The sequence below is a fragment of the Sander lucioperca genome, chromosome 18, assembly GCF_008315115.2.
Source record: "Sander lucioperca isolate FBNREF2018 chromosome 18, SLUC_FBN_1.2, whole genome shotgun sequence".
Classification (NCBI taxonomy): Eukaryota; Metazoa; Chordata; class Actinopteri; order Perciformes; family Percidae; genus Sander; species Sander lucioperca.
The window spans coordinates 15,611,544-15,627,802 of record NC_050190.1 but is presented as its reverse complement, the minus strand read 5'-3'; the positions used below and the strand labels follow the sequence as shown (position 1 = coordinate 15,627,802).

The window sequence follows — 16,259 nt, the reverse complement described above, 5'->3', positions numbered from 1 at the left end:
TGTGGTCCCGGTTGCCAGCCAGCCGTATCGCCACTTCGACAGAATTATGAAAATTCCTGTCTATTGCTCATTGGCCCAATTGAATTACATGCAGTGCCTTGTTCCGTGCAAGGATTTTAAACGGCTGATTTGATGGCACACACACACACACACATGTGCACATACACACACACACACACACACACACACACACACACACACACACACCACTGCCATGGATGAGGGTTAGCATGGCTATTTATTCCCCTCCGTTTTCAGAGCAGGGAGATATTGTCTGCCTTTGCGTATGACTCTTGTTTTGATAGATTTTTGATTGAGTTCCTCTCAGTGTTTGTGTGAGTGTTTGTGCCTTTGTATGTTAATATGCTGCCAAGGCTTTTGTTTTTATCACACTGTTTCTGCAGTTTATGGTGAATTATTTGCTTCACAGGACGTCTATTCTGCGTCATTTCTCCCTCCAGCACTTCACATCTGTTGTCATTTCATTACAGACATTTATTTGATACTGTGTGGCTGGCAAGGCACTCTGGATAAATCACACTGTTATTTTGGCTGCTTCCACACACCTGAGTAGAAGGAAATGCAGAAAATGGTCTTATTTTCTACTTCCTGCAGTTATCGTTATTGGTATAAGCAACAGCACAGCAAGTCTGTTTATCAGTAAGCATGTTTTCAGTCAAAGAAAATCAGGTTTCAGTGAGCTGGTGTGTACTTAGTAGGTACAGTACATTTATACAGTCTCCCCCGGCAATCAAACAGAAGCTGCATTTGAATGACTCTTTCTTCCCTCCCAAAGCCACTGTGACAGGTTGCTACATGTTAGACCTCCAGTCTGCCGGCTGTCTCTGTTCCTATTTGACTGACTGGTGGTATTATGTTTGTCTCTTCTGCTTGCTTACCTGATTGTCTGTCTAGCTGCTTGAATATCTGTCAGTATCAGTTCTTGAAAACATTGAAAAAGGACATTTTTCAAAGGTCCCCTGTAAAGGTTTTTCTATATAAAGTAGTAGCTGGCAGCTTGAAAAGGGGCCATATGTCAACAATGAGGAGAAAAATTAAACCATAGTTCAGGGTTGCATTTACAGTATCCACCTTTGGCCAATTTCCCCATGTCAAGTGTTTAAACAAGCGATCTGTAGCGTTCTGGTAAAAAAACAAGCATGCAGACATAAGTACTATAGACATCTGCTGCTGTGGAGGAAGGAGATCTATCTATGTATGGGAAGACCAAACGCATTGCTTTAAAAAGTCGCCAGATTGGTTGCCAGTCACACAAGTCACTTACTTGCTCATAGACCTTTTTCACAGCAGACATTTTGACTTGTCATAGCAGGAATTGCACAGATGTCACAGCACTAATTACATTAACATGGGCTCTCTTCCATTTAAGGGTCCCAGTAAGCCATGCTAGTTAGTCAGTCCCCGGAACTGGCAAAAACTAAATGTTATATGCTGCCATTGTTAATGTTATTAAAGGCAGCTGTGCTTTTCGTGCTATGACATGGTAAAAAGTCTGCTTTGAAAAAAGTTCTATTGAAATCAGTTAAAGAAATCAATCAATCGATCAGAAAATGTTTACCCATCCAGTCAGGACACTTTGTTTTTATTTTTTATTTTTTATTTATCTCAAACAACATCAACCTACTGTAAAAAATCAAAAAACTTTATCTTGATATAAAGCAAAGAAAGACAGCAGACCTAACATTGGTGTGTTCAAGCTTTCTCGTCCCAGGTATATTTTTACATATAAAATCTCAGCAGCTCAAACTGGCAATTTTAAAGACAAGAGAAACAAGTGTAGTTTATTATTTATTCATTGGCTTTCCATGCTTTATAACGAGGTTATTTATAGCACCAAGAGGAATTATTTGGAGGCACAAACCTAAAGAGCCGTTCTCTGTTGACCCCTTTTTGTGGATTTTGTCTTTCTCTCTGCCTATGTCTATCCATCTATTCCTCTGTCTATCTGTCACTGTCTACCCATATCTGTCTGTCTGCCTGTCATTGTGTTTGTCTGAGAAAGGAACCCACCCACGGTTGTCTGGTCTCGATCTCCATGGCGACCTAATCCTCGCCAATCCCAGAACAGTAGTGTTCCAGTTGAGACCCACTGTGTGTTACACCAGCCTGTCATCACTGATCACAGGATAGAGTTGCTTCTGTTTTATCAGGGTGGCTTTGATCCACATCTAATGACGTGTGTGTGTGTGTGTGTGTGTGTGTGTGTGTGTGTGTGTGTGTGTGTGTGTGTGAGTGTGAGTGTGAGAGAAAGCAATTGTTTGTCTTTCTTACGTTAACAAATCCCTACATACTGTAGACAACTTGAATTAATGTGCATTCATTTGAGTACATTTGTATGAGAGGTGTGTGTGTGTGTGTGTGTGTGTGTGTGTGTGTGTGTGTGTGTGTGTGTGTGGTAATGAATCCAGTGGTGCTGTTGGCATGAGCAAGGCCATGCTATTAACCTCTCTGCCAGCTAGACTGATCTCACCCTGTCTGTCTGTCTCATTGGCCTAATGACACTCTCACACTCTGAGCACACACACACACACACACACACACACACACACACACACACACACACACACACACACACACACACACACCTGTCCTTTCTAATCAAATTTCCATTGAAGTGAAAAGTATTCTACATTGTCCAATCATCTATATTCAGAGAGTCAAAAAACCTCTGATAGCATAGAGCGAAGATTTCTTTTTTAACACCCACTCAAAGGAAGTTACTCTTCAAAACTATTTCAAATGTATTAATCTCCACTTGCCCTTTGCAGCCGGATCAGATTTCACGTTATTTTACACCAGCCACCAGTTTCAACAGGGCTTTTATGACTGGGTTTTCACACTCGTAACAGTCACTGTAAAACTACAACTCTGGATGTGTGCTCTCTACTTTTGATCTGACAAGACCGAAGTGTAATAGTTTTGTCCCCTGTAATACCATCATTCATTTGAGATATAAATCACTCTGAGTTTGAGAGAGTTTTGCCAAGCCTGCCAAGGAAGATTTAAAATGACATTTCAAAGTTTAGGACTCGGACAAAAGCTGGAGATGGACTACGAGCTTTGCACACACCCCAAATTACAGCCTGTGTGCTTGTTTATTGAGTTTGTGGCAGCACTTTTGGTCGTCGCCGAATAAAAAAGCAACATGACATGATGGGGAAAAAATATGACATGAAAAGTGCTGTCAAACTGCTTCACCAGTGCTCGTAAATGTTGTTTAATAGTATTACATGTTGTTTAATAGTGTACTTGGCTTTTGTGTGTGCGCGCATGTCTGTGTGAATGAGAAAACCCCAGCCCCCATTGGAAATCCGTAGAGGAGTGAGGAGCACCTGGCGCTGTCTGTAGTCATAACAAACGACAAGGAGGGATTTAGACTACATTTGTATTGGTGCCAGCTTGTTACACGCACTCCCTGTTCACATTCTCTCTCTTATAACCACCGTGTAATGCTGCATTGGCACTTGGCGTGGCTTCGCCCTCGCGAGTTAGTTTTTTAACTGCACCTCTCTGGAATGCCCTGGCTCATCCATGTGTCCCTCATTAGGGTTACGGCCTGGGACAGGCCAGCAGTAATATCACACACACCTCATCCCATCTGTGAGCTGACCGAGACGGAGATAATGTAGACAGGAGGATGCATTTGGCAAGCCGGAGGACATAAAGTTAGAGGTTTCTGCAGTGAGAGTTCATTAGGCAGAGGACTGCTTAGAGACGGGTGTCAGCCTGGTCTGAGCTAAATTAAAAGTGTTAACTGAGGGACAATCAGATGAATTGGGAAATGGATTAAAGCCAGTTTGTGTAGGCCCACGTCGGATGTCTTTATTTTCCTCTCATTCCAAGAGAATTGTAGGTTAGCAGATTCTTCTGCTTTCATGTGATTGACTATTACAGTACGTCAAGTGGCACCTGCTGTGATGCCTACTAACTGCACATGACAGCTTCTTTGCGTTACTTTTAATTTAAAGTGCTCATATTTTGCTTTTTAGCTTTTTCCCTTTCTTTCTTGTGTTCTATATCTTTTTTGTGCATGTAATAGGCTTCCAAAGTGAAAAAGCCCAAAGTCCACCCTAAAGGGACTTACCATCTCCAACAGAAAACACTGTTCACAAACTGCTCCAAACAGCTCTGTTGTAGTCCAGCCTTTACTTCCGTGACGAACGTGCGTCACTTTGTAACACGTTATAATGCTCGCCTAGCTGCTAGCGTGGCACTCCCTCATACGCTGCTTCTGACTAGCTAGCAGTGCTTACCTAGGTACTGCGCATGTGCGACTTCCAACAAAGATGGAACAGAAGTGAGATGCCTCACTCTGTAGCTAAAACAGAGAGCTCAACACACAGGGTGAAAAGAGGAGCAGTACAACAAAAATATGATGGTTTTTGAAAATTAAACCATGTAAACCTATTCTGATATAACCTCTAAATACAATTATAAACCTGGAAATGAGCATAATATGAGCACTTTAAAGTTAAAGTTTTGCTTCAACCTCAGCCTTGACCTTAATATGTCCCCTCTAACTGTTGTGTGATTGATTGTTTCAGCAGGTGGCTCCATATGGCCAGCAGGGGATGGGTGGCTACAGCCAGCAGCAGCAGGTGGGGCAGCAGGGAAACCCTCCGTACTTCAGCCCCTCTCAGCAGACCCCTCCAGGCCCGACCCAAATCCCCTACCTGCAGCCTCGACCACCACCACAACAGGTACACACACTCACACACACACACACACACACACACACACACACACACACACACACATGAACTCATCACACTCAGACACAGACATCCACTGTGCTGTTTCCTGTTTGGAAGAAAAATTGCCAAGACATTAGGCTGTAACCAAGCCTAAAGTCCCCTTTACAGTACATGTCATGAGAATAAATGCAAATGATTACCATAACTCAATAAATTAATATGAATAAATATATCCATTACACATAGATGTGCAGATGTCGCTTATCAGATGTAACATCAAGAACAAAATTTGAAATATCAGCAGGAAAGGGATTTCATCCAAATCTTTTTTTCATGGGTTGTATTTTAATATTTTAGTGGTGCTGAGATTGGAGAGATCATTTTAAGGGCTTGTGTGTGCGTGCGTGCGTGTGTGTGTGTGTGTGTGTGTGTGTGTGTGTGTGTGTTTGCGTGTGCATGCGTGCGAGATAATGTGGTGTGTCGGATGTCCAACATGCCTGGTGTATTGGTCACATTATTCACACGCATTATTTATGAGAGGTATTAGCATAAACTTTTAAATGCAATACAAGTTCACAGATTGGTCATTCAAAATGTATAAACACATATTGTACATTTTCTATGCACCCAAACCCGCTTGTGCAAAACCAATCCTCAGTACAACAAAAGGCCTGTTGCACAGATTTGGATTAAGACTTGTCCTGCCAAGTTTCAGCATGATGTTCTGTAGAAGTTTTCCATTGGGAGGCTGGGTTCAAGCAGTTGTTTTTGAGTTGAGTGAAGGCTGCCCATGTGTTTCCCATCCACTCTGCAGCCAGAGGGATCTATCAGCCTGCGTGGAGTGACTCTGGCTAACAGCAGTGCCCTAGATCAGAACAGAGCAGAACAAAACTGAGCCGGAGAAAAAAAACAATACAAGACGGGAGAGATTACAACAGAAATGAACAGGAAAGGAATGATCAGACAGAACAGGGAGGGAAAGGAGAAGACAGGATGAAGCAGAACAGGAAAGATGAGTGAAGTAGGGATGCCCCGAGCCATTCTGCAAGATCAGCATCAGGGCTGATAAAGGCATGTTTTAACTCATTAATATTGGCTCTATTAGTCCATATCCAATCTTTGTTTATTTTTTTTTTTAAGAAAAAGCAATTGTGATTGCAATACCGAAGAGTATATAAAAAATGTAGTGGAGCTATAACATTAAAATGCTGCTTTCACATCAATACATCAACAATTCAACACTTTAAAAGTTCTTATCTGTACTTTACCCTCAAATACTTACTTTACTTAAAGTAAAAATTGTAGGCAAAACTTGAAGTAGACCTTGCAGGAGAGGGATTTGGTATGTTTATACACATGAATGATGTGTGCCTCTCCCACTACAGAGCAGAATGATCACTAAAAAGATATCCAAACTTACAGCTCATCTCTACAGGACAGAACTAGAGTTGTTCCGATACCAGTTTCGGAAATACCTCCGATAGGCTACTGCCAAAAATGCTGGTATTGGCGAGTACGCAAGTCTATGCACGGATCCAATACCACATAATTTAGCCCCAAAAAACAACAACTTTGAAGTAGTTTGTTTATGTTCTTTTTCCGCTATAAAGAAAGTTCTACAGAATTAGTTCTCTGTATGTATTTGTTCATGTTTTACAAAGGGTTTAACCTGAGCCAAGCCATACAACAATGATAGCAGTCATATCACATCCATGCAAGGTTACTAGTATACGGCTATTTAAAAAATAATGTGTGTGTATATATATATATAACACACTAGTATCGGATCGGTACTCAGTATTGGCCACAAGTTCGGGTATCAAAATAAGTATTGGGGAAGGAAAAAATGCTAGACAGAACAAGAAAGAACTGTATAAAATACATAAAAACATAGCACAGATCAGGATATTCACAGAAAAATGTGCTATGCAGAACCTTTCCCTCTACAAGTATTTTTATTTTCTAGAATTTAAAGGCATGCAATGAACAGCACAGGGCAACATGGACAGCGCTATTATTTATTTTTTAAAGTGTCCTTTTTTTGTCCTAGACACCGTATTGCAGCATTAGTAGTTCACAAATGTGAATAGACCTATTTAGCATCTGCACTAGTTGATGCCATTTGGCAGTGGTGTAATTGTATCTGTCTAGGTAGTTATACTGTGATTTACTGAGATTTAGTTAAACCTTCCTTTAGACAGCCTTGAATATTGAGCACACCAAGACAAATAGCCAAGCAAAAAGCCATTGTGAACACAAAAGCCGGTTGTCAAAAAAAGAAGTCGTTAGTCTCAGCATAGTAATTTTCATACTGAGTGAACATTTCAGCCAGCATGCCTTTTGTCTTGCAGTGAAAAAAGCACTTACTCTTGTTTCCTCACACAGACCGTGCATCCTACTGAACAAACATTATTCACTCTAACAAGGAAAGGCTGAGATCCATGGCCAGGTTGACATTTTGTGACAGTAATGGTGTGTTTTCATCATCGCTGATGATGTGGCGGCAATTGACCCTCGCTGACATTTACACACCAGGTAGTTCTGCCCAAGCACTCTGATTGGCCAAGCCCTGTTTCACCTGTGCTGATAGGTCCCATATTGGTTGCTATGCCAACTGCTGGGGTGACCATGGAGCTGGTTTCCCTTTGTTTTTCATTGTTAAGCTTGCACGCCACTTTGGGAAAATGTTTCAATCGGCACACAGGGTTGTTACCACTGCATAAAAGCCACAATACCTCCAGCAGCCACTGCATCAATGTTGCTTCCCGCTGTCTTTACTTTTAATCAAGAAACCATTCCTATGTGTTAAAGCTATATGGAATTTAATGTCCCGGCAACACAGCAGGCAATGTGCCGACACCTCCTGATATCTGTCTACTCGCCATCAAACTGTAGACCAACTAAATCCACTCTTTCTCCTGACTAATAAGCTCCCAGCTCCCATACTTTTACATTTACATTAGATTTATACATTTTGGCTTGGTGTGGGAAGTGAGCTTTCACAAGAAACCCAGCTATTAATGGACAAGTACAGTTAAAGGACTATCGTTCCAACTAGCAGTCCAATCCATCTGAAACTTAACAGGGTACATATACAGACTGTGAACGTGTAAATGGAAATGTATAGTTGTAATAGGCTAGATTCCTTGAAACAGAGGTGGGTTTTTGGCATATACATCAGTGTATTTTGCACTCGGCTATACCAATTCCATCTTTTGTAACAAATGCAAAATCCAGGTCCAGGCACTCAATTTATTTCAGCAGTTTATGTTAAAGTAATTACTGAAAATACACAGTATTGATCATTAAAAAACATGACATTTTACACATAACAAAAAAAAGCCTCTGCAGTGGCATTAAGACAAAGTTAATTGTCCATCGATTGAGTGAGAGAGGAATTTAGAGAGGGAAAGAATACCAGAATACATTTAAATAACAAAGAAACTAGGTCCCTGTCTTTGATTTTAGATCAAAAAGTAAACGTGTTTGAAAATTTAACTTAAACAGTGCAGTTGGCCAAGATTACAGATAGAATATTTGGTGTGCTTTCAGCTCAGTGCTGTATTACTTTCATTTTTCTGTTCTGAGAGAGTGTGTGTCTTTCTATCAGTTTTTGTATAAGTGTGTCTGCGTGTGTCTGTGTACACTAATCAGCCGAGTGTGCTGCAGCAATTCTGAGCTGTGAAAAGGTCAAACGGTGACCTTTGTCTGTGATTCTGGGCTGAAATGAGACATGATGTGAGCCGCACGGAACGGATTACACACACACACACACACACACATACACACAATTGCAAGCGCATGCCAGATTAGGATGTCATTGTGGTTTTGACCCTTGTTTTCTGACCCTGCATTACTCTGAGAGATCCAAGCTGAAAAGTTCTTTATTTTGTTCTTCCGGTGCTCTCTGCAGTTCCTTTCCCCCCACTCCACTCCCATTAACCCTAGTCAGAGGACATCCTCCAGTTGATGGAACCATTCCAGCTTCCTCTGACACCGAATTTTCTCTGCAACCAACCACTATTAGCTGTTTTTTGTAACAAATCGAAGTGAAAATGCCGTCTTTCTTTTCTTTTTTGAGTCTATTGCACCGCTGTGACCTCATCTGATAGCGAGGAGCAGAGCAGGTTAAAAAGACATTTATAAGACATCAAGACTGATATGAAAAAATACAAAATATATAACATTGCATCAGGGAAGAAGAAGTAGATTTTGAAGAAAAATAAATGTGGGTGGTTTGCTGGTGGTTTAATTGAGTGCTGTGGGTGTTTGGGAACGACAGATATTTAAAAAAAATTATGATTGTCAGTGGTAGTTCTCAGAAACACTGTCATAAGAAGAAGCCTTTGAAAGGGCGTTTTGACCTCATGCACTACTGGGTTTCTTATTTGTATACTAACGTCACTTTCCACTACATGCCGTTGAATCAAGGCAATAGAAAATTATTTCTGCATTGTGAAAGAAATATTTAAAAGCCCCTTTTCTGGAAGTACAGTATATTTTAACAGACCCTATAAATACCATGACCCTAATGTTTCTGGTCCGATTGTTGGATTCAGTTACAGCGTGAGACAAATCACTTAAAAGGAGAAAATTGGTCCCCTTTCTTCCTCTTCAACAGATGAAGTGCATGATTATGCATTGTTACTGTCTAATACTTTCTACCTCATAAAAACGGAAATGAAAGAGCTGTAATTTCAAGAATTTGGAGATTATTTTTATGGCATGTTTGCTTTATTGGGTAGTATACACTGGAGAGTGACAGGATAGACTGAGGGGGTAGAGAGAAAGGAGGTGAAATGCAACATTGGCCCGCTGCCAGACTTAAACTCATAATGTTGTGAGAACATGGTACTGGCTTTGATCAGCTATTCCATGGAGCACCCACTATTTAATTTTTTGCCAAGAAACAGTGTTAGATTTATGTTTAGAGAGTAATTACATGCAACAGAATATAGCCTTGCCTTGTTTTTGTATAATATAAACCGTACGGTGAATATGCCACTGAGTGGTTTTTGGGTGTATAGTAGAGTTGTTGGGATTTGACTGCTGGTCTTTGAAGAAGGAAGTCATTCCCTGTGACATTTACTCCCCGTAGTAAAAACCCTCCTATCCACTCTCCTCTGTGAAACTGATCCCACTGGTCGTTTCCTCTGTTGGTCTTAACTATTTCCTCTTCCTGTCTGAGAGTAGGCTCTGGGGAGCAGTGCTGTGGCATAGAAGAGCTCTCAGCTGATTGGAGGAGACAAGCTCACTTTACAGGGACCTACATTAAATGAAACTGATTCATTGGTTTAGATAAGTGATGCTCATGAGCACAACATCACATGTCCACCATGTGGAGTAAACTAAAAAACTAGGGTGAAAGCTCTTGGGCTGGCAGTTCAAGGTTTCAATACTATTTTACTTTTATTTTAAAAAGATAATAACTACTGTATTTCTGCCCTCCACTGGCGTACTGTGCACTGTTATATGACAGAATGAAATGTTCAGACCACTGGAACGTTGTCAAATTTAGCTATGAAACCCGAGCATATAGTTGCCGTCCTGTTTTCTCCATTCTCCAAAACGGCAGATGAAAAACAGTCCTGTTTTCATCTGTGTGACAATGTATTTTTTTAGATATTCCAATGGGTTTTTAAATGGGTTTGTAAGAAGCAGTGGCATTTTTACAGTCCATACATCGAATCCTTCAATTCATTTGAAAAGTTCTAAATCACCAAATTTGGACATGCATGGTTTTCACTGAACAGCAATGATGTACATTGCATATTGTGTATATTATACGCAGCCTGCATGCTTGTACATCAAGTGTTTAATCAAATGCTCCAGAAATGTTACTTAATGGGCCTCGTGGTGGATTGTTTTGTAAACTCCTGTTTCCAAAGTCATTCTGTATTGTAATTGCTAATATGTAAAAAACATGTTTTACTTTGAGTAAATAAATATAGGGTGCTCATATACTGGCACATCACCTGGCTCCTTTACCTTTCTCTGCTTCCAGAGTGTCATTTCCCATTTCCTGTCTGTCACCCCTCCGCCCCCAACCGGCTGCAGCAGGCCCTTTCCTCCACCCTCTGCCACCCCCGCTTTTAATCACACCAGGTTAATTAAAAGGCCGTCGAGCCTTTCTGCGGCCTGCCCCCCTGGCTTTATTACCCCCCCCCCCCCTCCCCCCCTGCTGTATACAGTGACTGCCCCTCAATGCACACACACACACACACACACACACACACACACACAAAGTTCAATGTCATTAATTGGTCACCATTTGAATATTAAGTGAAGAACTCTGTTAATTAACAGGATAATAAAGTGCTGCTGGCTGGAAGGCGGTAGACAGTAAGAGGGAGGGAGCAAGGGATGGAGAGAGGACAGGCTGCGGAAATGGAGGGCATATGGCGAGAGAGAGGAGGAGGTAGAGAGAGAGAGAGTGAGGCTGGTTGCGGGGTGATAAGAGGGAGAGAGAGACGTCCATGGGTAAAGGTCTGGCAGTTGTAATTTGCGGAGAGCCGCGTTAATTGTCATAACCTTTTAAATGGCAGAGTTTATCGGAGTCCTCTAAATGTCCCCGCGTATCGCCACGGCAACCCTGGGCCTGCCACACTCCGATTGGCTGCCGCTGACGAGCACTTAAGCTTGATGAGTTTTCAGGCAAAAACTAAATGATAAAATTGGAAGAAAAAAAGAAAATATATATATATATATATATATATATATATGCTGTATATGTCAGCTAGGTTTTGTGTATATGAGTGTGTGTGTGTGTGTGTGTGTGTGTGTGTGTGTGTGTGTGTGTGTGTGTGTGATAGTATGTCTGCATGTGTTTGAGACAATGTTTTTAATTTAGTGTTTTTTTTTTTTTACCTCCACATTGACTGACACTCGCTAATTGCTCGACTAGAATGCGCCACTTTTTTTTTTTCTTCTTCTTTTTTCCATTTTTTGATTTATGTTTGTTTTTGTACAGCCGAGCTATAATTCAAATGCAAATGAACAAGAACGGGAGAGGTGTTTTTGGAACGGTTAGGACAATCATAATGGCTCAGAAAAAAGGGGGCCGGTAGTTAGCGGCACAGCTCCCTAGGGGCCTCATTTAGCTGCCATTTGTTAGGAAATGACGCTATATTTGTTCCTGGATACAGACTTCACAGACAGCGAGAAAGAGAAAACACCAAAAACATGTCACAGTCAAAGTCGAGCTCGCCAACACACCGCTATTGTTCCTCCGTGCTTTAGCAAAAGTCATGTGGGTGTACACCAGTTTGGGTGGATGTCCTCTTTAAATGTGAGCCAAATCAATTGAAGTGAATGGGCAGATGGGGGTGGTAGTGACAGGGACTTGCAAAAAGTGTGTGAAGTGAAGATGGTACAAAGACTGCCTCTTATTTGATTAGCCTGTGTAGAGAAATGAAAATGAAAGCCCTGGCAACGGCATCTGCAGCTAACACTGTCAGCTATATCTGACATCATCCCTAAGGGATGGCCTGCCTGTGTGTTTGTCTGTGTATGCACATTACTTTCTGTGTCTGCATGTGTGTTTCTGTTTATGTGGGCAAGAGTGAATGCTTGCTTGTGGCTGTGTGTGTGTGTGTGTGTGTGTGTGTGTGTGTGTGTGTGTGTGTGTGTGTATGTATGTGTGTCCTGTGTTGGAGCTCTGGTCCTCTCTTGTAGTGTCTTTGTGCTAAAGGTCAGGGGGATTGCTGAGATAGAATCCAATCTGAAGGACACAGCACTAGAACAGCCCCTGCTACAAATGGACCCATTAAGGCTACATACATACACACACACACACACACACACACACACACACACACACACAAAATCTCTCTCTCACATAGCTCACAGGTGAATAGGTATACACACACACAGGCATCTTTGCATACACATATTCACATACAGCAACGGTTTCCATTCTAATGTCACCTTTCCTGTGATGATAATAATAGACTGTGCCCTGGAATAAATGCCCATCATTTACACGCCGTCTAACCAACACACTTATAAAAGGCAGTTGCAGGAGACCGAAGTAGGTCTGCCCTATAATATATTTACAGAATATCTGACATAATCAGAATATAACTGCAATGTTTTCCAAATATTCTGGAATGGATCAAAAGATGTAAGTGTCAAGAAAACATGAAAGACAAGCACATCATAACCAAATGTTGATTTGTCACATTTTCAGAACACGGTGTAGCTCGCTTTCACTGTTGATTGTTGTTTTAGTTATGGTTTAGTCAGTCTGATTGATGTGAGCATGTGTGTGGATCTGTAAGTCTGAACCAATGTGTGTGTGAACGTGGGGTGTTGAATATGGATGTGTGCCCCCCATCAGTTAAAATGCTGCCTTTAACAGTAATTACCGGTAGAGAGCAGGGCATACACACATAAAGACATTAATATACAGCAGGAAACACACTTCCTCACTTCTTACCTCTTCCTGACCCTACCATCACACTTTCTTTTCCTAGTGACTGACCTAGTATATCTGAGTAGGTGTATGCAAGAAAGAGTGTGCTTCTCAGGGACTTGCCCAATGGACACCAGAGACTCCCTGTCCTTGAGGTAATGTGGCAGGTGGTGCCAAATGCACTAAGGTTCATGTTGTGTTTGTGCGTGCGTGTGTGTGTGTGTGTGTGTGTGTGTGTGTGTGTGTGTGTGTGTGTATGGTTAGGCAGTGTGTTTAGGGGAGGGGGATTATGGGCCTCTCTCCTAAAGACATGCAATTAAGCTTAATTTTTAATGAATATTAATGGCATTAGCGTGAGATTTTGTGGAGATGTGCATCTGCCAAGGTGCAGGGGAAAAAGGGGGATGACTAATTCATTTGGTAGTCATGAGGAGAACGGCTGGAGACAGGGAGGGAGAGAGGGATGGAGAAATTGAGGTGGGATGGGAAGGTAAAGGGGGATGAAGGGTGTGATAGGAAAAGAGAGAGTGATGGATAAGAAGAAATAGATGGGGATGGAGTGTGAGGGATGTGAGAGGTGTGGAGAAAGGAAGAGATTAATGAAGAGAGGGGATGGACAGAGAGGAAGAAGAGAGATTGAAGTGGAGTGATGCAGAGTGAAGGAGCAGTTAACACTGAGAGGAGAGAATGGATGTTAAGGGAAGGTAGGAGCAAAAAAATGAAAATGCGATGTAAATGTAATTAGGACAAAAGTTTGGAAAAGCACAGCCAACACCGAAAATAACAGAGGATGTGAGTAAGAGATGCTGAGAAATGTATTTGACCCCTATGATAAAGCGAGAGCCAGTGTGTGACAACAACACTGACATCTGCACATAAAGTTTATAAAAGCAAGATAGCCCAGAGCAGACAAAGGCGGTGGAAAAAAAGGATTAAAAAGCATGCATGTTAAAATGTTCAAAAAATAAAGCTGAAATATATTGTCAAGTAACTCACATCTTTTTCTCACTGTTTAAAAAAAAAAAAGGAGATTGAGACAGATGTCAGCCAAAATCAGCTTAACGTTATGGCTGTGAATTTAGCTCCTGCTGCTTTCTGTTGTGTCAAGTGGTGGCATCAAATGTTCTTGCTTGCTGTCATGACAGTTTTAGTGCCTGTTTTCCGAAGCAATTAAACTCATACAAGCAAAGCGAAGCAACATTTCACCTTCCTCCCTGCTTGAATATAGAGGTAAAAAGTGTGCAGTGCAACCAACCAAAAAGGCTCAGTACAACATTTTTAAATTAGGTGTGATCCAAAAAAGAAAGGATATATCAAATTGGTTGTATGTCATAGTTGGAAATACTGTTTGGGGCAGCATTGGGACCTAGATTTCAGGTCCCCTATCATGCTCATTTTTAAGTTCATATTTGTGTTCTACTGGAACATGTTTACATGCTTAAATGTTCAGAAAACAAAACACATACACATCAGTTTCCTCATACTGTCTGTCTGAATATACCTGTATTCACCCTCTGTCTGAAACGCTCCATTTAAGTGCCTGCCCCCCTTCTGAAAAAGCCCAGTCTGGTCTGATTGGTCAGTGTTTCCGGGTCTTTCACATCTGCTTTCTTGGCGTCTCTCTGCACCGTCATTGCAGCCGGGAAATGACTGTAACGGCACTGTAGCGGCACTTTCTACCTTATAATAGTGATGTTGTGACGGCTCGTTTAAAGACACAGTTTCTGAATACGGGCTGTGTGCGTTTCTCTGTGGATTGAGCGTTCTGATACTTTTACACTATTTATATAGCACCTTGACCTGCTTTATAATAAAAGAAAAGACATCTAACTTTTTACAATATGGGACCTAAATAGCTAAAATGCTAGTTCTAGCTAGTTCTCCATAGCACAACTTGACCTCTGAACTCTTTCGTTTCTCTTCAACAAAGTCATACTGACACAGTTCAAAAAATTAAACTACAAACCGGAAACTTAGTCAGTGCAAGTCTCATATTCCAAACAATCGTCAGCACACAAGTTTCTGCTTTCCAAACATTTCACACCTACCGACTGACTCCCGTTCCTTAGTGGCTGGGATTAACACGGTGCTGCAATATTGATTTGCGTCCGCATAAAGCCTCTTCGGCTCTATATATTACACCACATTCAGCAGTCATCTATTCAATCAAATCTAATATTACACTGCCTCTCCACACAGCTGTCTAATAGCATTTAACTCACAGTTTGATTCCTGCATTCCCTCATGTACTTCAAACGCTTGCGTTCAATATCCTTCATTCGTTTCTACTATGCCAAGAAGTCTTTTGAAAAGCACGGAATGAATGAGCGTGTCTCTGTGTGTGCGTGTGTATATGTGTGTGTGAAGACAGGATTAGCTGTGGCCTAAGGCTTAAGGTATGGAGTGGAGTGTATTTTAGAAGCTTCTAAATTAGCTGGGAAATGGGATTTTGAGACAATGGACTGGAGAAAACTCAAATGAAAGGATGCTCTCGCAGCACTCCTTCATTTGCCTCTGATGTTCTCTTGCGCTTGCTTTTTCTAGTCTTTTTTCACCGTTGGTTCTCTCTTCATTTCTTCTCTCTCTCTCTCTCTCGCTCTCTCTCTCTCTCTCCCTCTCCATGTGCTTTCCTACCTTCTCCTTTTCCCCTTCCCTATCTCATTTGCATCTCACCTTCTGTATTTCTCTGTCAGCATCTGCCCTCGCTCCTCCCAGTCTCTGTTTCTATCTCTCTCACCCTCTGTCCATATTACAGTTGACAGTGGTGATGTAAGAATGTGAGTGCAAACAGCAGTATGAGGCTAACCTAATTTTGACCCATATGAAATGGGTATCCCCTCAAGTATGCACACACACACACACACACACACACACACACACACACACACACACACACACACACACACACACACACTCTTCCATGCCTGAGTAAATATTGGACTTGGTCTGCAGCCACTCTTCTGTTCCCATTTCAACTGTCAGTCCATCCATGTGTGCATTTTTATCTGTGAACTAAAGTGTGTGTGTGTGTGTGTGTGTGTGTGTCCATCTATCAGAAAGCCACCACACATCTCCTGGCCTCTCTTTCTTGTTCTGCTCCCGCCCCTCTTCCCTCCTTCCCTGGGCCGTTA

The 16,259-nt window shown here is 41.6% G+C and overlaps 1 protein-coding gene across 4 annotated transcripts in view; it reads left to right on the top strand.

Moving 5' to 3' along the window:
- Positions 1-16,259, top strand: part of LOC116035622 (AT-rich interactive domain-containing protein 1B-like) — a 168,870-nt gene that overhangs the window by 37,643 nt on the left and 114,968 nt on the right. For 3 of the 4 annotated variants that reach the window (XM_031278809.2, XM_031278807.2, XM_031278806.2), the window contains exon 3: positions 4,566-4,721. In XM_031278809.2, the coding sequence (XP_031134669.1) occupies positions 4,566-4,721 (156 nt within the window). The remainder of the gene's footprint in view (positions 1-4,565; positions 4,722-16,259) is intronic. The other variant, XM_031278808.2, reaches the window with a different exon arrangement.